The sequence below is a fragment of the Oenanthe melanoleuca genome, chromosome 9, assembly GCF_029582105.1.
Source record: "Oenanthe melanoleuca isolate GR-GAL-2019-014 chromosome 9, OMel1.0, whole genome shotgun sequence".
Lineage (NCBI taxonomy): Eukaryota > Metazoa > Chordata > Aves > Passeriformes > Muscicapidae > Oenanthe > Oenanthe melanoleuca.
Genome location: NC_079343.1, coordinates 24,369,525 through 24,396,309, shown reverse-complemented (window position 1 = coordinate 24,396,309; position 26,785 = coordinate 24,369,525). Strand labels below are relative to the sequence as shown.

General features: G+C 52.6%; 1 protein-coding gene across 2 annotated transcripts in view; it reads left to right on the top strand.

The window, feature by feature from the left end:
* Positions 1 to 224: 224 nt before the first annotated feature.
* XXYLT1 (xyloside xylosyltransferase 1) overlaps positions 225 to 26,785 on the top strand; it is a 32,294-nt gene continuing 5,733 nt past the window's right edge. Inside the window, exons 1-3 of one of the 2 annotated variants that reach the window (XM_056499142.1) lie at positions 225 to 637; positions 6,295 to 6,442; positions 19,313 to 19,445. In XM_056499142.1, coding sequence (XP_056355117.1) covers positions 242 to 637; positions 6,295 to 6,442; positions 19,313 to 19,445 — 677 coding nt within the window. In that variant the 5' untranslated portion in view covers positions 225 to 241. Of the gene's footprint in view, positions 638 to 5,605; positions 5,892 to 6,294; positions 6,443 to 19,312; positions 19,446 to 26,785 lie in introns of those variants that run through there. The other variant, XM_056499143.1, reaches the window with a different exon arrangement.

Genomic DNA, 26,785 nt, shown 5'->3' with positions numbered 1-26,785 from the left:
CGGGCGGGGGCGGTGCCGAGGGCGGTGCCGGTGCCGGGCGGGGGCGGTGCCGGGGGCGGTGCCGAGGGCAGTGCCGGTGCCGGGCGGGGGCGGTGCCGAGGGCAGTGCCGGTGCCGGGCGGGGGCGGTGCCGGTGCCGGGCGGGGGCGGTGCCGAGGGCAGTGCCGGTGCCGGGCGGGGGCGGTGCCGAGGGCGGTGCCGAGGGCAGTGCCGGTGCCGGGCGGGCGCGGTGCCGCCCCGCCATGGCGGCGCTGCGGGGCTCGGCGCGGCGGGGCTGGCTGCGATGCCCGCAGCCCGCGGCCCTGGCGGCGGCCGCGGCCCTGGCCGTCTGCGCCTTCTACTACCTGGGCGGCGGCGGCGAGACCTTCTCCAGCGCCACCCGGCGCCTCCGCGCCACGCCGCCCGCCCCGGCCGGCCCGGGGCCCCGCGGGCTGCACCTCCTGTTCATGTTCACCAAGGCGGAGCGCAATCCCGCGCTCCGCGAGAAGGCGCAGGCGGCGCTGCGCTCGCTGCTGCGGCACGGCCGCCTGGGCGCCGCCGATGTGCTGCACCTCCATCTCGTCACCGAGGGCGCCAGCCGCGACATCGGCCTGGGGCTGCTGCGGGACCTGCTGCGCGGCGCCGCCTTCCGCCACCAGGTGCGCGGGGGGCCGGGGCGGGCCGGGCCCGCGGGGAGCGAGCGGGGCTCTGCCGGGGTGTCCGGTGTTTTGCGAACAACAACCCAGCGGGATGGAGCTCCGTCAGCTAACGGCCCGTGTGCCCGCTGCCAGCAGCGCCGCTCGTTCCCACTCTGCTGGAGAAGCTCCTCCTGCTCCCCAGACTCGGAAGTCTTGTTCTGTGTCCCCATCGCTGCTGCCTGCGGGGAGGTGTCCTGGTGCAGCCCAGAGATTCTCAGCTGGGACTGGGCAGCAGCGTGGTCTGGGAACATCTCGGACACACCACCTGTGTTGAAGAGAAGCAGTTGCTTTAAGCAGTGCTGCTCTCCTGCAGCTCCTGTTAGTCTTGCTTCAGCATCTCGACACAAGGACCACGTGTGCTTGTATCTCGATGGTTTCCCGATTAGGAGAGAAGGTTGTCCTGCTGCTAGTGGCTCTTGAGAGCCGAAACAGAGAGCCTGCAAGGGCTGGAGTGCATCTGTTGTGTGAATGTTCCTACTGCCAGGGAAGTGGTTCTGCCTCCCAAATCCACAGCCAGTGTAGTTTATGCAAAGTCAGGCTTTCCTTTGCATTAAACAGGTGTCTGAAAACTGGAGGGGTGTTAAGTTCAGAGATTCCAGGTAACCTGACTCTTGTGCTGAGGTGCTGCTGCAGAGCATTGCTTGGAAGTGTCCTCTAGTCCTGCTGTAACTTTCATTGCTCGTAAGTCCTGTATTTCATATTAGCTGAACTCTGCCAAGATGTAACTAGAAGTGTAACCTCGACATTTTTCATACAGACACTTTCCTGGTAAATAATTCTACCACTCATTTTTGTTAACAAGTCCTTTCCTAGTGCTGGCCTTCAGTCAGGTCATGTACCTGTGATGGGAGACCCACACCATGCAGCAGTGCTTGGCTGTCCTGGAGGGTGTGCACAGCTCCCTCAGGAGGACTCCTGCACTCTACAGCAGGGTGGACTGACTGCCCCATGATGATGCAGTGATGATGTGGTGCAAAAGCCCGACCCATGTTTGTGGTATTGTGTCCCCTGGAGCAGAAGGGCCCCCAGGCCACTATGGTGTGCACATCCCTTGCGGTCACCCCTTTGTGGGTGCCTTGCTGCCATCTGCCCCTCTGGGAAACAAACTTTTCTGCAGGCAGCCTTGCCAGCCTCACTTCTCCAGGGCAACATGGGCTGGGAGTTGGAGGCATTAAGTGATTTGTCTGTTGTGGATGGGCTCCTTTTTGTAGGTGCCTGTGGAGTCACAGTGAAACCTGGTATGTCTGGCAGCAGAACAGGTCTGGGTGTAAGCAAGCAGCATGGTCTGGAGGCCTCAGGTGAGATCTCACTGAGATCTGCTCAGTGGGACAGCTGCTTCTCTTTCCTGGTAGAGCCTGATGTACCCTGGTTTCACTGGCTAGCTTATAGTTGCCAGTATGTTTTGGGCCAGTCCATTTCTCTGTTTTTTAGGTACAGAGCAGAGGCTGTTCTGCTTCTTAGGCATACAGCCTTGTCCTAATCCTGTGCCAGTTTCTGCAACATCAGCAGATGTCAGCACATCTTTATTTTTGTAGCCTACCCCATTCCTCTTCTTTACCACTGGGAAGCTTATGCCTAGCTTGGACTAATGGTGCTCCTGCTAAAATGTTGATGATGATTCATCCTGATGCTCAGGTAGCTCCAGCAATAGCCCTATCCTGAGACCTGTTGTTTCCTGCTGCTCTTGGTGTGTGCTGAACACTTTCCTGGTTCTTATGCTGTTTTCCCAGCACAGGCCCAGATCTAAGGCTTGATAATGTGCTGAGGGGGCAGCTGGAGCCACTGAGGCAGGACTGATAAAACCCCCTGAGCTTTACCTTCTCTTCATAAGGAAGCAATTCAGGCCCTGCTTTTGGAGCTGGCCTTGCCCTCCCATCCTAGCAAAGCTGGGATCAGTTGGCTCCTCTGTTAGAGTGAAGCCCAGAGCGAGATTGTAACCTTTGGGGAAGGTTGTGGGCAGCTTTTCTCTCTCCCTAGGCAGATGCAGTAACTTTCAAAGTCTCCTGGAGACTGAAGCAGCCGGCTGCAGCCCGGGGACTGTGCCAAGAGTGCGGGCAGAGGGGCTGTGGGGTGCAGGCGGTGGTTGTGTGGGAGCGGCCTGGGCACTGGACGGTCCCGGCTGGGCAGGGCAGGGCAGTCCGGGCGTGGGCAGTCGCTGCGCGGCGCGCCCGCTGCCGCCGGCTGTGCAGCTGTGGCCCAGCTGTGGCCCAGCTGTGGCCGCGATGTGCGGCCGGGCGGCGGCAGAGGGCGCTGGCGCTCCGCGAGTGCGGCCGGGCGGCGGAGGGAGGGAGGGTCCGGCCCGCGGCCGCGCTGCCCTGCGGGGCTCGGGGCTCTTACCGGGCTTTGCGACAGCGCAGAGTGTGTCCCGCACACGGCTGGCAGGGGGAGAGGCTCTGTAGCCTCTCCCGACCCCCGGGCAGCGAGCCTGGGCCAGCCTCTGCCGGCGCTGTGCTTACAAGAGCACGGCTCGCCCCGTTTCCTGCTGCTCCAGGCTGTGTGCTGCGCCTCCTTTGCGGATTCCTGTCTCTTATTGATTCCGTTTCCCTGCCATAGTAACAGAAACTACGCGTTCGGCTCTCTGCTCATCCTGGTTTCCTGTTCCGATGAACCCCAGGATGGGGTGCCATCATGCCGTGTAACAGAGACCTGCGAGGATGATCGACGTGGGAAGGAGGGAAAGTTAAAGGGAGAAGAAGTGCAGGTTGTTTTTTCCTAGTGAATCAGTAGAAAGGGTTTTTATCAGTGTGGGACGTGTGTTTATACAACTGTGCTTGTGCAGGAAACTCCTAGAACTTTTCTTAATGTCCTCAGCGAACGTGGTCAGATTTAGCTACAGGGATTTACTAAGAGCTGTTACACAAATAAATAACGAGGTACAAAATTAGCAGCAGATTAACAAGCTGTGCTAAAGTCAGCAATGAGAAGGGAAGAAGGCTTTACAGTCCCAGAGAGGCTGCCTGGCCTGTGGCTGCGAGAGCAAAATTCAGCTCTCAGGAGTTTGCTTTGCAGAAATACAAAAGGGTGGGCAAAAGACATGTTTTCCTGTTTTCTTTGGCATGAATGGAAAGGCAGATGATGCTGTGTCTGGAGTTTCAGGAGTATTTCTCCTATAACTTTTGTCTACTGGTGCTTGGCAGTGTGCTCACTTCAGAGGTGACTGGAATTGATTTGATGTTTTTCCCGCTCTCCTACATACTGTACACACCTCAGGCTGCCTTTGCTGGATGTGGAAGGGTGGTTACAGGTGCTGTATTTCTCTTCCATGCTTCTCCAGTCCAGCCAGATCCCAAAGCTGCCCCTGCCAAGCTGGGCTGGGGGCAGAGCATCGCACATCCCCGTGCTGGTGGCATTGTTTCATGAACAGGCTGTCAGTGCCTTTGCACCTGAAGAGCAGTGGTGGTTTGCTTGTTTGGTCACCTGGGGTGGCTGCTGTCACCGCAGTGGCAAACCGACCATGCAGCTTGGCAGGGCTGGGGTGAGGTACTGCCTAATGGTGGCAGAGTTTCCTCCCCTGCAGTGCCTTGAGGACTGTGCTGTGCTATCCAACGCCAGGTGTGGCTGCTGATGAGCTCTCCCAATGCACTTTCCTGGTACATGTTGTTCTGTGTTTTTCCTGCTGTTCTGCTGCAGGCCTTGGCTCCGAGCCCAGCAGGCGGGACAGCAGCAACCAGGCCGCCCTGCCGAGGGACATGCTGGCCACAGAGCCTGCACAAGGGACATGCTGGCCACAGAGCCTGCACAAGGGACATGCTGGCCACGGAGCCACGGAGCCAGCCTGAGGGCTGTGCTGGCCATGGAGCCAGCCTGAGGGATGTTCTGGCCACCAAGCCAGCCTGAGGGCTGTGCTGGCCATGGAGCCTGCACGAGGGCTCCTACGGCACCCAGCTGTCAGCCAGGACCAGGGGCCAAGCTTGGGTTTTTAGGGTGCCCTCCCCAGGACAGGGCCGTAGGGCCTCAGCTGTGCCTGTCCTCCAGCAGTGTCGTGCCATGGGCTCAGCCATCCTGGCCAGTGCCAGGACAGGCTCATCACCTCGCCATGTTCAGCATACTGTAGGTGCCACAAGCACTCCATCCAGCGAGCTCCAGTCTACTGTGAGAGTGCATTGGTCTGAGCAATGTGTTCTGCAGAAGGCTGTGGAAGGAAGAAGCTCCAGACTGCTCATTGTCTTGCTGAGCATCAGTGCAGCCCCTTGTGCACCCTATAGAGAGGATGGTAATTTCATCAGCACAGGCTCCAGAGCCACCTTCTCTTAAGCTTTTGGCTTGGTTTAGGTTTTCTTTTAATTAAAAAAAAAAATAAAAATTAAAAAGCAGACACTCTATCCTGCATGTTTTAAGTATATAGTGCAGGGCCCCTTGTTGTTAAGAGATGAAGTTTTAATAGGGAAAAGAAGTGAAACTCTGGAACCATTGAAATAGTTTAGTTTGAAAGCAACTACAAAAGTTTGTGGTTTGTGTTCCTTGCTGAAGGCAGGGCCAGCTTCTGGAAGTGTCTTGGTGTCTCTCAAACAAGGGCAATAGGTTCCCCTATCCAAAATTCAAGTACAGCTGCAATGTCATGGCCTCGCTGGACTTCAGTTCCAGCAGGGCTTTTTCTGCTTTCCCTGACCTGAAGAAGACAGCACGACTTCGAGTCTCCACACTCAAGTTGCTGCATTCCCCCTTATCGGCACCAGGGTCATGTCCCTCTTCTCTCTTAATTATCCTGAAAATCCTTCTCATTATCTTGTGTGATTCAGTGACCTGTATCCTTCTGTGGGTATAATGAGCTGCATGAAAGTTTCTGTTCATTGGACTTTGACCAAAATAAATTATAAGCTTGTAAAATTTCAGTAGCTGGCAAGATGCATTTGAGGTTGCTCCTGTTTCTGGGACATGGCCACAGCTGGCACAGGCATGCCAGGTCCAGTGCTGGTGCATGGGCTCCCACAGGGCTGAGGGATGCAGAGCACTGCTGCCTGAGCTCCAGCAAAACTCCAGCACAGGCAGGCTGAGATCCATCTACAGAAGTTGCTCAGCTGTGCTGTAGCTCCTGATGTGTGGATTTTCATCAGCGTGCTGCGGCCTGTCCTCCCTTTCCCCCTGCAGCCCCGCTGGGACGTGCTGCAGAGCTTGCCTCCATGCCGGGCTGAGGAGCAGGAAATCCGGGCTGTGTCCCTGCTGCTGCCCTGTCACAGCCTGCCTCTGCAGCAGGGAGCAAGCCTTGGTCCTCAGGGTAAGTGACGTGGTCTGGCTTGGCTCTGAACAGCAGCATGCCAGAGCCTGGAGCAAGCTGTTGCCTCTTTTGATGGACTCCATATGGGAGACCAGATATGTGCTTGCATCAGGCAGTGGGAACAGACCAGAGAAACATGGAACACACTTGGTTGTGTGAGGGGATTCAAGTCCCTGCCCACCTTACAGTTACAAAATGGCTGTAAAAGTCCTTGTCCTTTCCCTGCACTTGACTGATTCTTGCATCAAGAGGATGTGCAGGGGCCAGGGCAGCCAGGCCCCTTTGTGCACTGTTTGTGCCTTACCAATCTCACCCTGTGCTGGTAGGGGCTGAGCAAAGGCTGCTGGAGTTGGGCTTGTCCCTAGAAGCAGCAGCTGAGTGGTGTTTCTGGTGTCTCTGCCAGGTAATAGTCCATGATGTGAATGAGCTGACAGAAAAGCTGTTTCCCATCGTTGAGGCCATGCAGAAGCACTTCAGCGCTGGATCAGGGACCTACTACAGCGACTCCATCTTCTTCCTGTCAGTTGCAATGCATCGCATCATGCCCAAAGGTAAGTCTTTGCTGTGCTCCAGCAACACAGGCTCTCTTTCTCCTCTGCACAGCAATGTTGTCCGGTGCTATTTGAAATACAAAGTTAGTAAACTTTTGGGATGGACTCCTAGGCTTCTGCTCCTTCCTGCAGAATAATGTACTCGTCAGTCCAAGACCACATCCAGGTCTCTGCTGGCATGAGTGGCAGGAGGTTCTCCTTGTCTCATGGCAGCTGGCCCTGCTTTTATGCCCTGAGATGATAGGAGCAAGCAGGCCTGTTCTGTGTGTGTTTACAGCCCCTTCCCCTTGGGGTGCCAGCAGAAAGAGGTGCTGTGTGTCTGTGGTGTAGCTGTGCACTCTTGAGCATCAACAGAGTAGTTGTCAAGTCTTTCCTCATGGCTTTAGGGAGCTTTTAGAAAGCTTTGCTGATTAGCAGCCACTGATCATTAAAGTTTCCTTATTGTGCCTTTGCTGTTATCTAGCAGGAACAACAAGAACTCTGCAGGTAAACAAGGCTGGTGGCAGAAGGGGCTTGGCTCAGCTGATGAAGTTTTCCTCCCCTGGCTGTGTGCAGTTGCTTCTCGTGGAACCAGTGTGCTGTCTACTCTTTGGCTGCACAAGTAGGGTTTTGTGTCGTTGGGCTCCAAAGCCTTTCACTGGAGCTCCTGCAGCCCTACTTGTCCATTCCCTGTGCTGTGCTCTCTCTGTCAGCTGCCTTGCTGGCCTGACACACCAGTGGTGGCATTAGCCCTGGGACCCTGCCTGGCTGTACACCTGCCCCAGGAGGAGGTGACCAGCCTCTCAAAGCTGTTTGTGGATGTCATGCAATGGTGGCCCGTTCCCACATGTTCCCAGGGTACCAGCAGCTTCCTTGGCATCTGAGCCTCTGCCCAGCTCTAATACTCCCTGCAGATTTCCTACCACAGGTCTCAGGTGCACTCTTGCTGGGCTGTGAGCAGATACACTTCCCCTGTGCCTCTGCTGAATCCTGTCCCAGTTTGGCTCTACTCAGGAGCTTCTACCTCTGCTCTGCTTCATGCAGCTTTCTCTGTCCTTTGTGGACTTTCCCCTGTCCTCCTGGCATGGCCTTCCCATGCTACCTCATTAAACAGTGGGGCAGTGGTGGCCCTGAGGGCCCCATCCAAGCTCACTGATCATTACTCTGTGGGCTCCAGCAAATATGTTCTACTTGGCTCTCCCTCAGACTTGAGTAATTTTGTGTGTGTCTGGTGCTGTCTGCACTGTGAATGCTTTGAAGTACACTGCATACAAATGATGGTATTAATGCTGGCTAATTCACTCCTCCTGGTTCCCTACTCTGTCTTTACTGTGTTCTAAAGATATCTCTGTCTGCTGCCTGCCAGCAAGAAGCTGCTCAGTCTTAAATGCCTTTTCTCAGTACATCAACCCATGAGGCGTCTTATCTCTTGGAAAGCTTGTTTACTCTCCCTCAGCCTGACAGGGCTTTCAATGGTCTGTTTGGGGCACAGGATGTTTAAAGAGGCATTTTTACAGTTTCATGAGTTTAGTTTTTATTTCAGAAGCTGCTAGTAAAGCTGATTTATATTTCCCTTGCAAGGGAGGTCAGGTTTACTGTGCTGGGTGCCTGGTGATTTATGGGGCTGGCGGGCCTCACCGGCCCTCTCTCTGTGTGGCCAGCACTGAACAGGAGGCATCAGGAAAGGCTGCAGCTCTGCTGCCCACTCACAGGCTTGCAGGTGATGTGGGAATGGCACTGAGCTTTTGCCCAGTCCTGAATGACAAGCTGGTGTCTGCTGATCTGAAGAAGCTGCTTTGCTGAGTTGGAGGAGAAAGGACCAAACCTTCTTTTTCAGGCAGTATTACCATTTTCCTGGTGCATTTCTTTGCCATTTCTTCTGCCTTGACTGCTGTGTTCTGCCCTGAGTGCTGTGTCTTTGTGCACCTCTCCAAGCACTTCTGGCTCCATAGCATTAGCACCACTTTTTTGTGGAATCCAGATTTGATTGGAAGCTTGAGCATCCTCTAGCAGAAATGAAGACCCTGATCTGAATATTAAACTCTCTGGTGTGTTCATTTGCATTTGCATTAATCAGTCTATAGGTTTTTTTTCAGTAGCAAGCAACCTTTGTGCTAAAATTTGCTTGGCTTTGGTTTACCAAATACATCACTTTTTTGAAAGGAGGCACTTCCATAGTATCATGATTTAGTGATTTGTTTGGAGCCTATGGATTGTGATGGGGCATTTACTTTGCAGACTGGTGGCACTGAAAACTGAACACTAGGTTTTTTATATTTTTTTAGGGACTTTTGTGGGACATGTGCTGGCTACATGCACACTGCACTGAGGGTAAATGGGGTTTGCCACTCAGCTGCTCTGTCGTTTACTGTTGCTTGGGATCTTTGCCCAAAATACTTCAGATCTAAAACCTGCAGCTGCCGAGTTATAGTATAACAGCTTCTTAGCTGGTGTAAATCATGTAAATCACTCTTGCCTTAAATGTCTTACATCAGTGGAGTTAATCTGATTTAAGCCAGCTGGGGAGTTGGTATGCAGCACGCAGAAGTGCAGACTGCATAACTCTTGTCTGTGCTCGAGGCTCATAAATCCCGTTTTAATGTGGTGTGGCCAGGCCTGGGGAGCTGGAGTGGGACTGATCCATCAGAATGATTCTGCAAAGGAGAAGTGATGGGAAAGTTACACAGAGAGGACAAGCAGGTTCAGGCTTAGAAGGAGCTGCCAGGATGGAGACAGTGCCAGCATGAAATGGTCTTGAGACTTGCAGAGCAGCTCAAAGAGGAAGAGGGAGAACAAGGACTCAGACCTTTTCATTTTCCTTTTCAGTATGCCCATCCAGAGGGGACCTCTTCCTTTCTGACTGGCTTTGATCCCTCTATCACTTGTCATTTTAGCTATGTAACTTCAGGGGGCCCAACAAGCTTTTTATCACCCTTCTGTGGGTATATGAAGGAGTAATGTCTGTGCAGGTCTGTCTGGCAGGCAAGATCTGGGGACAGCCTCCTGGTGCCACAAGTGAGGGGAGGAGTTGAGGTGACAGGAGGGCAGCCTGGGAAAGTTGGGAGCTCCCCAAGGAATTCTTGGCATCCATTCTTGGCCCAAGTCAGATAGTTTTCAGGAGAATTTTGTTTAACAAGTGGTCTTCCTCAGGAGCTGGTGGGCCAAGGGAGAGCCAGCAGCATCCAGAAGCTTGGGTAAAGTTGGTGAAAAGGATGTTCAGAGCAGAATGTGGTGATCTGTAGAGCTCTTTTCTGCAGGATGCTTTAGGTGCTGGGCTGCCTCATGGATGAGGCAATCATGGCCAACTGCTGTATGATGGACAGCAAGCCCTGGTGTGTCCTGGGGCTGCCAGCTGTGCAGGAATGTGTTGGGAGGATGCAGCTGTGGGTGGTGGGGGGAAGCAGGGGTGGCTGCTGTGGGTGAATAAGCAGCACTGTGTCTGGGGAAGTGACTGCCAGCAGGGAGCTGTGCCTTTGGCTTCAGAGTGGGTGTCCAGACAGTGCCTGTGACACATCAGGATTGATGGGAAGTCCCATGGTCTCCCTAGCTTCAGGCTCTGAACAGGGCAATTTCTCCAGCTCATTATCAACAGCTGAACTGATTGGTAAGCATAGACCAGATTATAATGATGTTTGTCCAAGCAGCCTGATAATGACCAAGCCCCAGTCACTTGGGGTTTGGTGCTGCTTGCAGCAGGATCCAGCTGCTGGCTCCAGATTGGTCTCCCACGAAACTGATATCAGTCTTTGTCTGCTCTGGAAGTACCAGCCCAGAGACAGAGGCCTCTGTGAACATCAGCTTATGCCTTTCCCACCAAACAGAGCTGGAGGGAAGGCAAAGGCCAGCCAGGAGACGTGTTGGAGCAGGCACTGAGCTGTGCTATGCTTTCTCAGGGCACTTTGCCTGTGCCAAGGCTGGGTACCTGGAGCGCTTCTGCTGCTGGCTGTGAAGGGGGAGAGCCTGGGAGCTGGGGGAAGGGGTTTAGCACAGAGGTATGAGGAAAACAGTCTGTGTACTGGAGTAATGCCTTGACTAGTAACTGTCTTCTGCTAGTGTCCTTTTGGAAAAGCCCACGGGCAGCACCCTGAAGATATTGTTGATTGCTTTTGTAGAGATGTGTGCATGAGGATTCAATGTTGCATCTGCACTGTTTGAATCCACAGCACAGGATTGCCCAGTTCAAACTCTGTTTGCCTGTGGGGTGCCAGGTGCCCATGCGTGAGTGTCCCCTCAACAGCACCCACGTGCAGAGTTGCACTGCACACATCCTGTGTCACACAGGGCATCAGAGGTCTCTGAGGTGGAGCCTGGCAGAGGGAGATGGGCAGGCATCCTTCCCCCTTCTTCCTCCTGTCAGCTGCAGATCAATTCCTGGTGCACAGGGCAGCTGCCCACAGAACTCAGCATATCTCTGTAATAATGATAATAAGGGAGCATTTTGAAAGTGCGTCACTCCTGATCCTTTCCTGCTGGCTGAGCATTGCTGAGCCTCACCACATCAGGGAATGCAGAGATGCAGCTGTTGAGAGAGCTGGGAGGAGAGTGCCCATGTCCCAAATGCTTCAGGCTTGATTGTGTGCTACCAATGGGGAGATGTTGGGAAAAGGCAGAAAATTGGAGTCTGTGGTGGAGTCATGGGAGTCAGCCCCAGAGCCTTGTGCTTCCCAACCACAGTCCCCAAGGGATTCTGCAGTAGCTGAAGGGTTTACTTTCTGGCAAAAATGTTTCCATATTTGCAGGGATGGAGGGAGCATCAAAAGTGTCTGATGTGCTCTCATAACCTCCCTCCCTGCTTCATGCCAGAAGCACGTGAAAAACAGCCAGATTCCCTTCCCAGCCTGTCTCTGAGCCGCATGCACTTATGTCAGATCCTGTGATGGGAAGGGAAGACGCTGGAATGATCATTTTGCGAGCAGCAGGGATAGCTGTGCCAGCCATTGTTCCTTGCTGGAGTGAGCCTGTTGTGCTGAGAGAGTTGTTTTCATGGTGCTTTTCAGGAGCAGGCAACAGCAGACCTCTGACTAAACCCACCCTAGGTAAATACTGGAGGCTGTGGCCTTTTAGAGGGGTCCACGTCTGCTGAGATGAGCTGCTAACCCCATTTGGCTGCCTGTAGGACGTGCCTTTCCTGGCAGGAGAGTGCCTTGGCCCCAGCCTTGGTGTGGAGGAGGAGTCAGGGAGGGCTACTGTGATGAGGGGGATGTGGCTGCTGCTCAGCAAGTGCCTGGAAGCCTCCTGGGCGCTGCATCACAGCACAGACCACTTCCCTGTGGCACTGCTGCCTCTGGGGCCAGCGTGGCCTGCAGCCCCCGGGGGGTAGTGTCACTTCTCATCATTTCCACTGCCTGCCCCTTGCCGCAGTGCCACCATCGATTATTTTTGGATGTCCTAGATCTGTCAGGCTGAGGCTGGCTGCTTCCCCTGCTCCCATGGAGCAGCAGGGTCTCATCACCCAGTGCTGTGATGGGTGCTGTCCTCCTGTCTCCCCAGCCAGACCAGCTGCCCCATCCCCAAAGGGGGCCACTGGGGGCCACCCAGTGTTGATGCTGAGGCTGCTGTCTCCCACAGCCTCTCCCTGCTCTGCCATAGCTCATTAGATCTTAGCAGGAAGAAACAAGAACAAAATCTGCCTGCAGCCTTTTCCCCCAGTGTGTGCAGTTAACTGGGATGTGAGCCCAGAAAATTTATTTTCCTGTATGTCTTTTTGGTTTCCCTTTCCATCTCACCTGCTCATTACTTCATAGCTTTCCGTCCACTCTTTTGTAATTTATAGCAACATAGAATCAAATCTTATTTTGTCTGATTAAAAGGTTTCCTGCTGCTCTTTCTCCAGCTCCAAAAAGTGTTTTCACACTCCTCCCCCAGCAGTAGCATATATTAAATACAAGGCAAACAGCATTTTCAACTCCATCCTGAAACCTATTACGTGCTTAGTGATGTCGCTGCCTTGGAGTCCAGTTAAGAGCCAAGGTGTTGAGTACTGCTAAATATTAGTCTCTCAGACCTTGATGGATTACAAGGGGACAGTTGGATGCACAGGAAAAATTAATTTCCTGGAACAAAACACATCCATCTCCTGCTGAGTCTTCCCTCAGGAGATGGCTGCAGGGTGTGGAGCAAGGCGATCAAAGTGATGCCGCTGTCAATACCTGGGAACATTGCTGCTGCTCCAGACCCCTGAGCTCACCCAGGTGCCTGCCCTGTGTGGGTGGTAGCAATGATTTGTCATCTAGCTCTGGCAGACAGCCTAATTTTTTAATTAGCTGATAGGCTGATTAGCTGCTGTGTTGTAGCCACTGCTCTGCTCTGCTGGGTTCCTAATCAGTGCTGAGAAACCTGGTTAGCAGCCGGGCAGTTGGGGCGCACTGCCTGCTGCACTGCCCTGAACTCTGTGCAGAGAGGGAGGCTGTTTGGTGGGGGAGGTGGCTGCTGGGCTGTCCCAAGGAGCAGAGTGGGCCCTTGGCTGCATGGCAGACATGAGGACCTGTGTTGAAGCACACAGCTGGAAGGTAAGCTGCACTGCACCTTGGCAAGCTCAGGGCTTTTTAGCATCATCTTCTCTTGGAAGGGTGGGCTCTGAGCAGCACCATGTCCTGGGAAGGGGGACTGCAGCCCCCCCAGTTGCCAGCACGGTGGCAGCAAGCACTGAGGACTGTGTCATGCTTGCACACGTGCATGTGTGCCCCTGCCTTGGCAGCTTCCTCTGGGCGAGGCTCTCCAGTGCTGCCGAGGTCAGCTGAGCAGGCAGCAGTGATTAATCCTGGGCACAGAGGGGAGGCTGTGTTTGGAGAAAACAAGGCCTGGCCAGGGGAGCACACAGCCAGAGAGGAAGCTGCTCACAACCCTGCTGACAGCAGCAGGGAGAGCAGCCAGGGGCAGCTGCCAGTGCAGGGGGCGAGCCAAACCCAGGGAGCCTCTAATGAAGGGCAGGATGGAGAACCCAGCATATTTGTGTAAATAAACTGTGTGCCTCCACACTGGGCTTGTTGAGGTGCTGGCATCCCTGCCTGGCACTGCAGCTGTTCTTGTGCCCTGCTCCCTGCTGCATCTGAGGCTTTTGGGGACAGCTGGCTGCTGCTGCTGGGCAGTACCGTCTGGGTTGCATAGGGACCTCTGGAGCCTGTCACCCACTCTGCATCCATGCTTGGCCTTGGTGCTGGCTGTGGGAGTGGAGTTTTTCTTGGCCACATGTCTCTCTGAGCTAGTGAGGGCGGAGGATCCTGGTTTCACAGCCAGCACAGGCAGCTTTGTGGATCTGTGTGTTGCTCCTGCAGGCACACTGCCCACTGGAGCTGGCGGCTGCTGCCCTGCTCCAGGAGGTTTATTGCCCAAGGCAGCCATCTGAAAGTCACTGCTGATCCTTCACAGCTCCCTCTTCCTTTGGGATCTTGTCCTGTCATGATGGGGACAGCTAAAACACCTGACTGAAAAAAACATTGCTCAAAGCGATTCAGAGAGGTGAAGAGGCAGCTGTTCAGGTGTGCCCAGCATTTGTAGACCAGCAGACTTGAGATCCCCAGCCCTTCTAACTGCAACTCGGAGAGCTTTGGCTGCTTGGCTCTCTTCCTTCTGGTGGTCCAAGTCAAGTGGCAAAATGAAGGGCCACCCCCTGGCCCTTCCCCACAGCCCGCTGCAGGCCCTCAACACCCAGAGCTGCAGCCAGCAGGGGACACTCCCGTCATTTGGCTGCACTGTCACCCATGCTGGCTGCAGCTGCTGCAGGTTGTCTGAGCTGCTCTGCCTCCAGCAGCTCCCTGTCCCAGCCCTTGCCAGGCCATCACCCAGCCATCACCCCACACTGCCTCCTGAAGGATGGAGTGGGGTCTTGCCTCCCTGTGTTGCAGGACTGGCAGGTGCCGGCTCCGTGGGAAAAGGCAAAGCGGTGTGCCTGGGTCACACAGCTAGGCTGGCAATCCCAGCAGTGCCCTTGTTGATCTCACCTCTTAGAGTGCCTCTGGCCCCAAAAGCCACTCCTATGATGCAGAGAAGGTGTGGGGAGGTGCTCCCACCTGATATGTCTCAAGTGCTAGGTTAACAGCTGGACTCGATGATCTTAAAGGTCTTTTCCTATCTAAATGCTTCCATTATTCTGTGTTGAAGGAGTCCCTCCTCATTGGTATGAAGCATCAGAATGCAGAGGATAGCAGGAGCGGAGCCAAATTACCACCAGCTTTGGTAACAGGGGTTTGCCTCAGGAATGTGTGTGAGATTTGGGCACAGTGCAGCCTGGTGGGGTGGTGTCCTGTTCCCTCCTGGTATCCCACTGATGCTGGCAGTATCTCCTCTCCCAGACTAGCTGCAGGCAGAATTTTTTATGCTGAGGGGGCTGAGCTTGTGCTAACATGAGCCTGTCGGTGGGCTGGAGAGTTAAAGCACTTCCAGCATTTAGATTCTTGCTTCTACTCTACACCTATTAAACCACTGCTCAGTTATCAATGATTTAGACTGCAATGTTTGCTGGACAGCTTCTGCCCTTTGTGCTGTGATGGCAGCTCTCCACTTCAGTATTAAGTTCCTGGACACAACTCTTCCCCTCTCCACTGCAGTGGTGGCATGCTGCTTCCCCAGATCTTGTGTGGTTTGTATGGAAGTGGAGGGTTTGGAGCCAAGGCCAGCACTTAGATCCCAGCCCTGCTCCTGCTGTCTGGGCTCAGCTTTGCAGGGGAGCAACCCTTATACAGAGAAAGTTGTTGGGATTAATTTAAATGACTTTGGCTGCGGAACAGCCTGTGCTGGTCTCAGCAGGCTCCTGCCTTTACATCTCCTCTTCACCTCACCTTTCATCAATGGTCTATAGTTATAAATCCACTATTTACATTTCTTGGAGTCCATCCTCTCATCTCAGGTTAGGTGAAAGTAGTCCTATTCTGTGGGCAGGTTCAAGGCTGCCCATCCGTAGGTTGTTCCAAACAATGGGAGCAGGTCCTAAAGGGCTGAGGGGTAAGAGCTGCTGCTGATTGCTCATTGCATGATATTCCCAGAGCTCTGGCTAGGTCTGCCAAAGCAGCTCACCTCCTCCCTGTGCCCCCTGCTGCCATTCATGATCCTGCCTGACATTTTTGGGAAGGCAATTTCATAGAATCTTAAAATGGTTTGGGTTGGAAGGGACCCTAAAATTCAGCCCCCTGCCATTGACAGGTGTGTCACCCAGTAGATCAGGTTGTTCATCTAGACCAAATTTGCTCCTAAGTGTCACTCCACTGGTGGGGTAGCCTGGCTCACTGCACACCTCCTCTATCCCTGGGTCCATGCTTCCTGAGAAGGGCTGTTAGACTTGTTGCAGGAGCTGCCCCCTGCCACAGGGGCTCTTGGGTGCCTTTCAGAGCATCCAGACAACCTGCTGTATCCCCCAGCACACTGATAGGGTGCCTATCTGTGTGCTGTTATAGCCCCACTGGGTCCTGGCAGAGAATGTGGGGCAGCAGAGTACAGAGGGATGACCTCTGCCTACCTCTGCCCCCTCACTGGATGAGGTGGGATGAGGCATCTCTGAATCTGGCCATTCTCCTCTGGACAGGGCTGGAGAGTGGTTTTGAGCCAAGCCTGGAGCACAGCCCTGCTGTAGCTGCTGATGTAAGGCTGCAGTAAAAGATTATGAGCTTTAAATGGGGCCAACCTGTGCTATGAAGCTGTCACTGCTAATGGAGACCATCTCTGCTCTGAATGGCACAGCTCCCTTTTCCATGCTGTAACTGGAAGAGCTGGAGCTGGGCAGAGTGGAGAGTTCTACAGAGTATGGCAAAGTTAGAAAACTCACTGCTGAGCAGAACACTCAGTCTTTTCCCACATTTCCAGCTGGATCTCTCTGAGCAGTGTGTGTCTAAGAGAGCACGCGATTCCTCCACCACCACATGGCAGCCAGGACAAAGCGCTTGGTAGAAGGGCGAAAGAGCATGATGCATCATAAATATTAGTGCCTGGCCCCTTGCCAGTCCAGGCAGAGGAATCATCTCAGCCATTAATCTGTGCGTGCAAGCTGCATCTGGCAAAGTGATGCTTAATGTCACCCATGCTCATTTACGTCTCAATGTTGCAGTTCATGCTTGCTTTAACAAATTTTTTTTTAAATTTCAAAAAATTTTAAAAAGCACTTAGTCCTTTCTGGGTCTAATTTCTTAGTGAGTGTTTTTTGGGGGAAGCACAGGGCACAGCATGGACCATTGTGCTGGGATGAGCCAAACATTGAAAGCCTCTAAGGAAGGGCAGGACGGAGAACCCAGGGTGTTTGTGTAAATAAACTGTGTGTCTCCATGCTGGGCTTCTTGTGGCACTGGCATCCCTGCCTGACACTGCAGCTGTGCTCAGCTCAGCTCCCTGCTCAGCTGGGGCTTCTGGGGACAGCTGGCTGGGCAGCATGCTCTGGGTTGCACAGGGACCCCCAGTACCTTTCACCCATTGAGGTGCTGGGGCAGGCAGGGTTGGGGTTGGAACTTCCTCCAAGCTCAGCTTTCATTCTCCTCTGTGATTAATTGCAGTTGGTGTTCATCTGGAATTTTAGAGAACAATGGCTGACGTGTCTCACAGTTGATTTAATTAAAACCTGATGAGGCGTTGTACAGCTGCTGTGCACCAGGGTGAGTGGTGCTGGGATGCCCCTGGGAATCCCATCCCCTCTTCCCAGCCTCAGCAGTACCTTGTAGGGCTCAGGCTCCCCACATTTTTTCTGGAGCTAAGCTTGTGCTGTAAGTCCAAGGTCTTCTTGTCCTGGAGTTTTGTGACCAGTCTGGGTATTCTCAAGTCTGATAATGTTTAGGATTTGGGGGTTTGCCCCACTGTGGTTTGGGCCACTGGGGAGGTTTGGTGCATTTGCGATACATGTCTTGTTCCTCATTACAGAAATCCACTGCTTGACTTGCAGTGGCCATTTCTGAGGCAGTTCAGAAGGCTGGGGGAAATTGCTTTCAGGTCAAGACCTGCTTTAGCCTGTGGTGAATTACTGTGCCTGGGGTTTAAATCTTTGCAAACAGAGGATTATGGTGATGGTAAATACTGGGTAGGCCTGAGGATTGCTGTACTGATGGCTGAAGGGAGCATGGCCTTTCCCTTTGGCAGAGAGAGCGTGATGGATGTTTAAAAAATAAATTGAGATACAGCCCAAGTTGAAGCTTAGACACTGTTTCTCCTTGATTTATATTTCTGCTTGGGTGCTTCTCAGTGTAAGCAGTATATTTCTTGCTTAACCTCACAGGGCCTTTTTGTTCTTAAATGAGGACAATGTGGTAGGTATGACCAATTGCCAAGAGTCCCAGATTAGTGCAAGATCTGCAAAAAATTCAGAGCTGCTGTACAGCCCAGTGTCTGCTTGAAACACTAACACCAAACAATGAACAATTTTGAAAATGCAAATCTGCGCTCCTGTGCTGGAGGATAACTGCTGGTGCCTGGCTGCTTTTGGTGCTCTAGTCCCATGGTGGCTTGGAGGCTGAAAACACAGCAATTGCCTCCTGCTCTCAGCAGCCAGGAGCAGCCAGCAGCCTGTCCCAAGAACGACAGGGTGAGGGGATGAGGAGCCATGGTGGCACTGCCCCAGCAACACCAGCCTGATGGGAAGCCCTGCCTGTAGGCACAGCAGATGCAGGCAACAGAAAGGGAGGGCAGGCAGGGCTTGTCTTCCTGCCTGCAGGTACTGGGCAGGAGAAAGGATGAAGGCTTGGTTTGCTAATTGCTCTGGAATTGGTGGTGACAGGCAGGTCTGGCCTGCAGGGAGCTGTAAGGGCACCTGTGTATGATGAGTGGGACCAAAACAGGTTGACGCAGCCTTACAATCCAATTAGTGCCGAGTGCTAAGCAACCTCGCCAATTTGCTCTTGGCTTTTATAACACATATAAATAGAGGGGGCATTACATAATGCCCTGGGGGTGGTTCCACTTTCAGTCCTTGAGAAGGGCTGAGCTGGCCTGGCCAGAGGGTGACCATTGCTTTGCTCGTGGCTGGGAGATCCCATCTGATGGCTTGATCTCTTGCAGTGTTTGCACTTGCTGCATTGCACTTGACCTGCTGCAATCCATGCAGCATCCCCAGATCTGCCTGGGATGAGCAGGTCAAGGCACATCTCCTGTACACTCTCGCAAGCAGCATCTCCATTTTTCACTCCTGTGTGCTGTAAATGAGAGTGGGACAAATTTGGCAGGGGCTTGACCCTGTTAATGACCTCAGGCCTAGCCTTGAGAATGATGTCCCCCAGCCTTTCCTTGCTCTTGATGTCTCATTTCAAATGGAAGATGCTGCCATGTCTTCACAACCCCCCCTTGCCTCTGAGAGGGTACCACCAGCAATAAGGTCTTCCAGGCTGGTGCAGATCACCAGCAGTTCTGTGCAGGCGGAGGGCTGTAACCATTTCCTCAGAGAAGCCCATGGCTAGGTGCTGGGGGCTAATGGGTTTGTGCAGGTGATACTGGAGGTGTCATGGGGCAAACTGATGTGGTCCCCAATGGGAATTGCTTTGGTGTGTCGGGCTAGGGATGGATGCTCTCTGGGCTGGGGATGGGAAATGCTCATGGACTTGGTAGCTGAAAGTAAACCTGGGATTTTGTGGGCCTGGCACTACAGAAGCACTTCCAGAAAGGGAGAGAGGCTGGGTTGAAGCTACCTCTTGCTTTTGTCTGTTGTATGGAAAACCAGTCTTCTGGAAGGAAGGAGGGAGTGGATAGGAGCAGGGGGTCACCAGAAATTATTTCTGAAGTAAACACACAGTGGTAAATGCTTCATGATGGCTGAAGTTTGTTTGCTCCGTGCACAGGTTGCAGCTGAATTGTGTTTGCTCTGAGTTGGTCGAGTCTTGCCCATTGAGCAGACTGCACCTCATTGGGTTAAGTTCCTCCAGTAGCTGCTGGTAATCATGGATTCCAGTTTTGTCTTGTATTGCTGACTTTTCCTCTTTGTGCTTTCAGAAATAACACGGATCATCCAGGTAGACTTGGACCTGAAGTACAAGACCAACATCCGAGACCTTTTTGATGAGTTTGACAACTTTCCAGAGGGAGCAGTCATTGGGATTGCCAGGGAAATGCAACCAGTGTACAGGTACAGCCCCCACCCCGTGGGGAGCAGGGAATGGGCAGTAGGTGGCTGGTGGCTTTTCTTCAGCTCAGGTTGCTCTTTGGAAAAAAACCTAGGGAGCAGTGGTCTCCCTGCTTTAATCCCTGCAGGACGACTTAATCTCAAACTTGTAAATCGGTATGAGCAAAGCGTACAGTATTGCTGTGGTTTGCTTGCTTGTTCTCACACACCATCACAGGACTTCCAGAGCCAAATTATTGATCATCACTGCCAAAATCCATGCCTGGACTCTGGTACGTCTAGAGGTATGTTTGCCCAGCCATGCCTGTTGAGGTGCTGTAATTGTTTGTGTGTTGGCACTCAGAAGTTTTGGCTGGGAGTATTGCAGAGAGTAAGGATTGAGTTTGGGCAGCAGTGAGGTTGTGGGTCCCTGGGGTGTCAGTGCACTTTCTGCTTCCTCCAGGGAAGGCTGAATGGGCAACTCTTGCTGACCTGGGCTTGCAAGCATGAGGGTGGCCTTATGGTCCCTTGCTCTTCAGATGCTTGGTCCACCAGCCACTGCCAACTGTGCTGGAAACTACTCACAAAGGAGTGGCCCAGTCCTTCCCATGGACCACTGGTGGGATTCAGGGACACAGATATTTCCAGGTGCTTAGAGAAATTAGTTTTGTTTAGCCTGCATTGTTCCAAGGACAGACCTCAGGTTTCTTTTAATCCAGGGTAAATCAGATAATCATCCCAGGATGCCTTAATGGATCTCAGCAGCGCTGAGTTTGAGCATTTGAGATGGCTTGGCTTGATTTGCCAATCCTAATGGAAGAGTTCTTGGAGAAAGATAAAAAAGTGTAGGAGGTCAATATGTCTTCCCTACTGGAAGCCTACTTCCCTACTGAGCTTCCTAAGACATGACCAGCAGCACTCTTGGGCAAAGGCTGAGCTGCAAAGATCTGGACCAGCCTTTCTTGCTGCTTGTGCATCCAGATGGGAAGAGGGTAGAGACAGAGAAGTTCATCAGAAGGGGATTGATGGTCATTAATCACCACCAATTGCTTCCTGGAAGTCTAAACCATATGAGAGAATGTGATTGCTCGAACTACAGAAGTCACCACTATTCCTGAGATGGAAAAAGCCATCTCTCTGTCAGGGGCATAAGTGTTGCCTCTCTCCCGATTGGTACTCTTGGCAGGATGAGCTGGGACCAGAGGGACACAGATGCTGAAGTCTTGTCTCCATAGGGTGGCACCATGCTCAGAGAGTAGAGGGCTCCTGTATCTGCTTTGGGTATCCTGACAGGATTTTGGTGCCCAGAATGGTAAATCCAGCCCCAGTTAATCATATCCAATTGTTAGAGCTTAAAGAGGGGTGGAGGGAAGAGCCTCAGCCAAGAGTGGCTGTGGGGCTGTGGGGCTGTGGCCCCGGTCAGATCCCTGTCGTTAGCACTGCAACCTGGAACGGGTAAATCAAGCCTTCCTTCGCCTGCAACTGGTGCAGGGTGGAAGCACTTTGTTTTTGTCTCTGCAGGGTTTTGCATTATTTCAATGCATAACTAGGGTGTGGGGATGCTGATCTGGTGCCTGGATGTGTTTTGTGGGACCAGGCGTGCCTGGAGGGGACTGAGTTAAGGTTTGGGGTGCTCTGCTGGAGAGCCTTTCAGCATGGCAGGGGACAAGGCAGGGATCATGGGGCTGAGCAGTGGATACTTGACCCAAGCCATAGCCTGTTCTCTCCCTCCTGCCACCCGCAGTGGGGACAAACATGCCAAGCAATAACAGCCCTCACAGGCTGCATTTTTGGGCTGAACTTTCTGTTGTTGTAGTTTTGACATTCTGGGTCACTTTGGGCCATGTTGTGCTTTTCTTCTTGTGTTGTTTTGATCTTCGTATGAAAACAAGTTCCTGATCCTTCTTGTCGCCAGATCACCCGTTGTGGGCTGAGCTGTGCAAACTCCAGCCTGCCCTCCTGCCAAGCCCTGCACCCTGTGAGGCTCACACCTCACTGCTAAAAGGGTTTCCAGACACAAACATGAGCTGACAAAGCATGGGTGTCTTTGTAAAAAAAAAAAAATCTTTACTATTTTTATACTTTTAGAAAGAGAAAAACATGCTGTAGGTGTGAAATAAGAGGTGTCAGCTCCAGCCATGTTGTTTGCCTTGTGTGCAGGCTTGAAGCATCAGTTAGGAAAATTGTTGTGGGGCAGGAGGAGGATTACAGGGTGATTGTGGGGTCTTTGTGTTACCATTCCTGTTTTCCTCACCATTTCACACAGCTCTCTGCAGCACTAGCTTTGCCCCAAAGCATCAGAGGACCTGAGAGGAGTTAGCAGAGCTGTCCTGAGCTTGCTCATGGAGCTGTGGACTCCATTTCCTGGGGCAGGGTAAGCCAGTGGCCAGAAAGGGTCTGGGTGCCATCTTTCCTGCTGTATGGCAATGGGAAAAATGGATGAAGATCAAGTCACCATCTGTTTCCATCAGCTGCCCATTGGCTGCCTGGCTGTGGGCTGCACTTTCTAGGCACAGGTTGGGCTGCAGAAGGCTCACACTGCTGCAGTGGTGCAACGAGCAGCATTGGGCACAGACATTCACAGGAAACAGAGGAGTAAGAGAACAGTGAGTCGGAAACATCCTGGAGCCTGTCTGCATATCCTGAAGGTAGGGGAAACCTCCAGACAGCAAAACAGGATGGCACGGGAGTGTTTCCACTCGCTTGACTCATGCTGAAACAATGCCCGGCCACTGTTTGTCTTGGACAAACACATTTCTCTGAGCAACAGGATCTCCCAGCTCTCCTGCTAGGCCAGTGCTGGGATTTAACTGTTGCACAGTCTGGGGTTGGCCTGTCCTCCAGGGCCACTCAGGGTGAGTTGGAGTGGCCTGTGGAGAGCAGTAGCTCCTGCTGAAGCTGGGCATGGATTGCCCTGCAGTGTCTGGCAGGGAGTCCTGGATGCAGAGGAGGAGATGGCAGGAGCCCATGGCATGTGCAGGAAGTGATCTGAGGTCTGAGGCCATTGTTGTCAGGTTTCCATCTCGCCAGCCACGGCAGGGAAAAGAGGCACCCTGTCCATGGGCCAGGCATGTTGTCCTTCCTGTGGCTTTTGGATCCAATGTGGGATATGGGCTATGGTCAACCTCTAAGGATAAGGTTGCAGGCAGAGCTTCATCCCACGAGAAGCTGCCCCCATGGTGGGGACACTGGTACTGTAGCAGCCTCCTAGATGCTTGTGGGCCTTTCATGGCAGCACTGGATTCTCCCTGCCAGGCTGTTGTTTGAACATTGGCTTGCAGAAGAGCCTCTTCCCAAGCTGACTTACACCTGCTTATGTGTCTGCCTGCAGAGAGTTCACACTGTGGCCAAGATCAGGAGCTCTGGCTTTGGGAGTGAATTTGATGTAAAGATTAGACTTTCCATCTGAAGTTTGCATCATCCAAAAGACTTTCCATACAAGGAGGTGCTTCTTCAGAGTCATAACCTTAATCAAAAGTCCTGTTGTCCCCTGCGGCATTTCAGCTGCTCAGTTGTTCTGGCCAGTCCTGCTCACCAGGCCGCATAGACTGAGTGATAATGGTCTGTATAAATATTTATGTTGCACTGAACCTTCCGTGCCAGATCTTGGTCAAATTGAGAAGTCCAGGCTCTCTGGTGCTCTTGAGCCCTGCTAGGAAACATGCATAGAAGCACTGCAGTGCAGCCTGCATGGGAGTGACCAGATGGGCAGGCAGGTCACTGTCCTTGGGGGGTGTGTGGGTACATGCCCAGCCCATGGAGCAGCTCAGCCGTGCTCCCTGCAGTGTAGTTGTGCCATGGCTGGTGATGGAAGCATGGCCTGCTGTCCCTCAGCCTCCTGGCCATGTGTGAGCAGTGGGGCTCACCTGAGGCATAGCGGGGTCTCCGTCAGGGCACAACAATGGCATCCTCACACCAGGGAAGCTCAGACCTACCTGTGCCTCCCTGCCAGCCTGGCTTGGCTGAGTACTTGTTCCCAGACACAGGAGCTGGGTGCTGCCTGGTGCCAAAGGGATAAAACTCCTCATTTTAAAGCAGCTCTGTGGTTGAGAGGAACAGAGTGGGGAAATACTGTGGCACTCCCTAAAATGTCCTGAAAGCTCTCAGATTACTAAAGGCAGAGCTTAAACCCTATTCTTACTGCATTTCCTGATTATAGATCCCTCTGGTCACACTGGTGGCATGTGAGAGGAAGCAGAGCAGTGGTATTGATTGCACAGCTGCTCTTGGCAGCCTTGGCCTGACCCCGGGCCTGTGTGCCAGGCTGTGCTCCCTGCTCCCATCCCCACAACCATCCACTGGCACTGCCAGTGGCATTGGACTCTGGTGCCCACCAGTGTGCCAGCACCACCTGGGGCCCTCAGCACTGCCCCCATTATGCTCCTCTTGGAGGTCTCCTTGGGAAGGAGTGATCTGCTGGCAACAGGGAGGACCTAACCCACAGCTCCTCAGATAGTTTTACCCCCTCCAGGTAGGAGGAAGATGGGCTTCAGGAGAAGTCCCAGAGCTTCACAGGTCCAGGAATGCACACAGCTGGGGCTGGAAGGGTGACTGCTGCCTCCACTTCTGCTGTTGGGTGAGATCTTTACTGCTGTTCCCTGTGTCAAGAAGCTAATTAAAGCTCGAGGCATCTTGGGAATCCACATTGTTGGAAATGATAAAAGTTTATCCAGTAGGAAAGGATATCTACATCAAAGGGGCAGCTACAGACTACAAAGGGCCGACACTTGGGTCCCTGTGTGGCTGCAAGGCCATTCGCCTTTGCCTCTGCCTAAAACCCAGGGAGAACTCAAACAGGACATTATTTTGTAGAAAGGAAAAGCTTTGTTTCTGCTTGTGCTCATGTGGGAGCTGCTGTAAGTGTGCTGTGTGCTCAGTAACATACATTTTGTTTGTTTAAGAGCTGCTAAAATAACCCAGAGAAGGCCATTAAGGGGTGGAAGCAGGACCGTGCATCTCCAGACGTGGAGCTGTGGCACTTGCAGCGCTGGGTGTTTGCTGGGAGCTCAGCTCGGCGCTAAGTCACTTTGTCAGATGTTTGGAAGAGGAAAGGAGTTATCCTGGGCTGTGAGCAGGCTAATGCTAAATCCATAGCCAGGCCAGGCTGTCAGAGTCTGGGCTGAGACAGTACATTCTGTACCTCCTCTTGAGATCTAAAAAAAACCCCAAAGTACGGCTGACAGCTGCAAGCAAGGAGCAGCTGGATTCCCTGGCTGAGGCAGCAGTGGTGGTTGTAAGATATAACACTGCAGGTGGGCTGCTGCCTGTGATGGAGCTTTTCTGTCCTCCTGTCTGAGTTTTCCTGGTTTGGTGGACTTCTCATGCAGGCAGGTGGCCCTGACTTGGAGACTTTACTCTTTTCCAAAGGCTTTTGCCCTGAGGAAGCAGAGAGCTGGCCTCCACAAGGGGGTCTGTTCCCCAGGCCCCTCAGGAGTAAAGGCAGGAGAATTTGTGCCTACCATTTGTGCCATTGTGATGTCAATGCTGCCTGCCCACAGTTCTGCAAGTTCCAAAACCTGTGCACTTTAGATTTTAGACCATTTCAAGACTTTGACTTGATTTGTAGCAAGTGCTACAGTTCTAGGAATTGTTTGGCAGTGGCTACCAAGAAGCAGCCAAAATTACAGAGCAAACAGGACCCGCAGGGAGCTGGAAGCAGAATTAATTTCAGGAATTCAGCTTTACCTCTGATTTTAAAAATTACCCAAGAAGGTCAAGAGTTGTGTCATGTACAACTATGAATATCATTAATATATAGGACCAGTCCAATTTATTCCCACTATGATGCAAACATGAAATGTAATTTAAAAGAAATAAATAAATTGGATAATATCTGACAACCACAAGTGTGCACTGATTATCACAAACAGTATTAATAATATGAAGCAGCAGAGGAGCTTCTGTGATGGGAGAGTATCTCCCCTCTTCCTGAGAGTCCCATTGAGAGGCAAGGGTATCCCAGAGCAGGCAGCCTGTGCTTCAAGCAGGCAGGAGACACTGCCAGAGAAGAGTTTATTGACAGTTTTTAATAGAAACCTGCCATTTTAGCAGTAATTAGGCCCACAGTGTTCTAGATTGTCCCTGTGGATGGGTTGTCCTCCTTCCTCTACTGGTGCTGATAGAGGATGGTCTGACACACACAGGTTGTTGCTCTGCACTGCCACCAGTGCCACAGGTGTTTGATCTATAGAGGGAAGGAAACTGATGTGACCCAGACAGGGGTTTATGGTCCCACCTTTATTTGGAGGATGACTTTAGCACTGGTGTGGGCTGTACAAATGCTTGGTGGTGAGGAGAGCCACTCTTGAAAATCTGTCCCACAGAAAGATTTTGCTCACAAGTTGTAATTTGTCATCTTTAGAGTTCCCATTTTTGGACTAAGTCCACGCAGAAATGTCATCACTGAGAATCAATTTGCTGCTCTAAATACAGGCCTTTTAAAAGTTTGGCATGCAGGCTGGGCTGTGGTAGAGACCAGCACTGTACAGACATAATTTGCGCATTACGTGAGAAGTTTATTAAGGAATTACTGATGTCCTCATTGAAGAGGTCAGTCTGTTGCTTCATCAGTATTTTCCATGCCTGAGCTGGACCTTTACCCTGAACCTTTCAGAGAAGGGTAAGATGGTCCTGGTGTGCATACCAACAGATCCTGCCCTTTGTCCTGGGATGGAGATTGGCGTTGTTTTGCCCTAGGGTGACATTTTCCCCTGCAGGCCAAGGGATACTGCTGTTTTGGTGATGCCACCGCACATCACTGGGTACATAGTGCTCCTGAGAGGCATGGAGCTGGGATTTCCTAGATTGCACAAGCTCTTCAGCCTCAGCTAAGGTGCTGTGGAGTGGGCTGATACTGAACCCACAGCCCTGGCTCTTTGAAGGGTTTAGCAATGGCACGTGGAAAATAAGCAATTAGCAACAAGGGCTGCTTTGTTGCAAAGCCTCTGAGCTCACCAGGCCGAGGTCCAGCTGCCGGGGCAGGAGGAGGGAGCTGTGTTGGGTGCTGGTCTGGGTGCAGCCCTGAGTGGTTGTCTCCCTTTGTGTGGCAGAAACTTGGAAGGGCCCATCTTCCTTGCAGCAATGCCTTTTGGAGGTGGGAGGAGAGGGAGAAAGGGGAGCTGGCCTTTTCCTGAGGGTTAATCTTAGTTGAACACAGTGATGATAAGGGACTGACAGCTGCCTGACACAGTGAGAATTAGCCAAGAGGAGAAGGGTGCAGGGAAGTTTCTTGGCTGTGCTCTTTGTGCTAAGGATGAAGGACCCTCAATGGACCATGCCCTCATTCCCATTAGTCTCCCCTCCCTATGTCCCACACCCTCTCCTCCAGGCAGGACAGAAGCTGCAATCAGGGTCTCTCTTTTGCT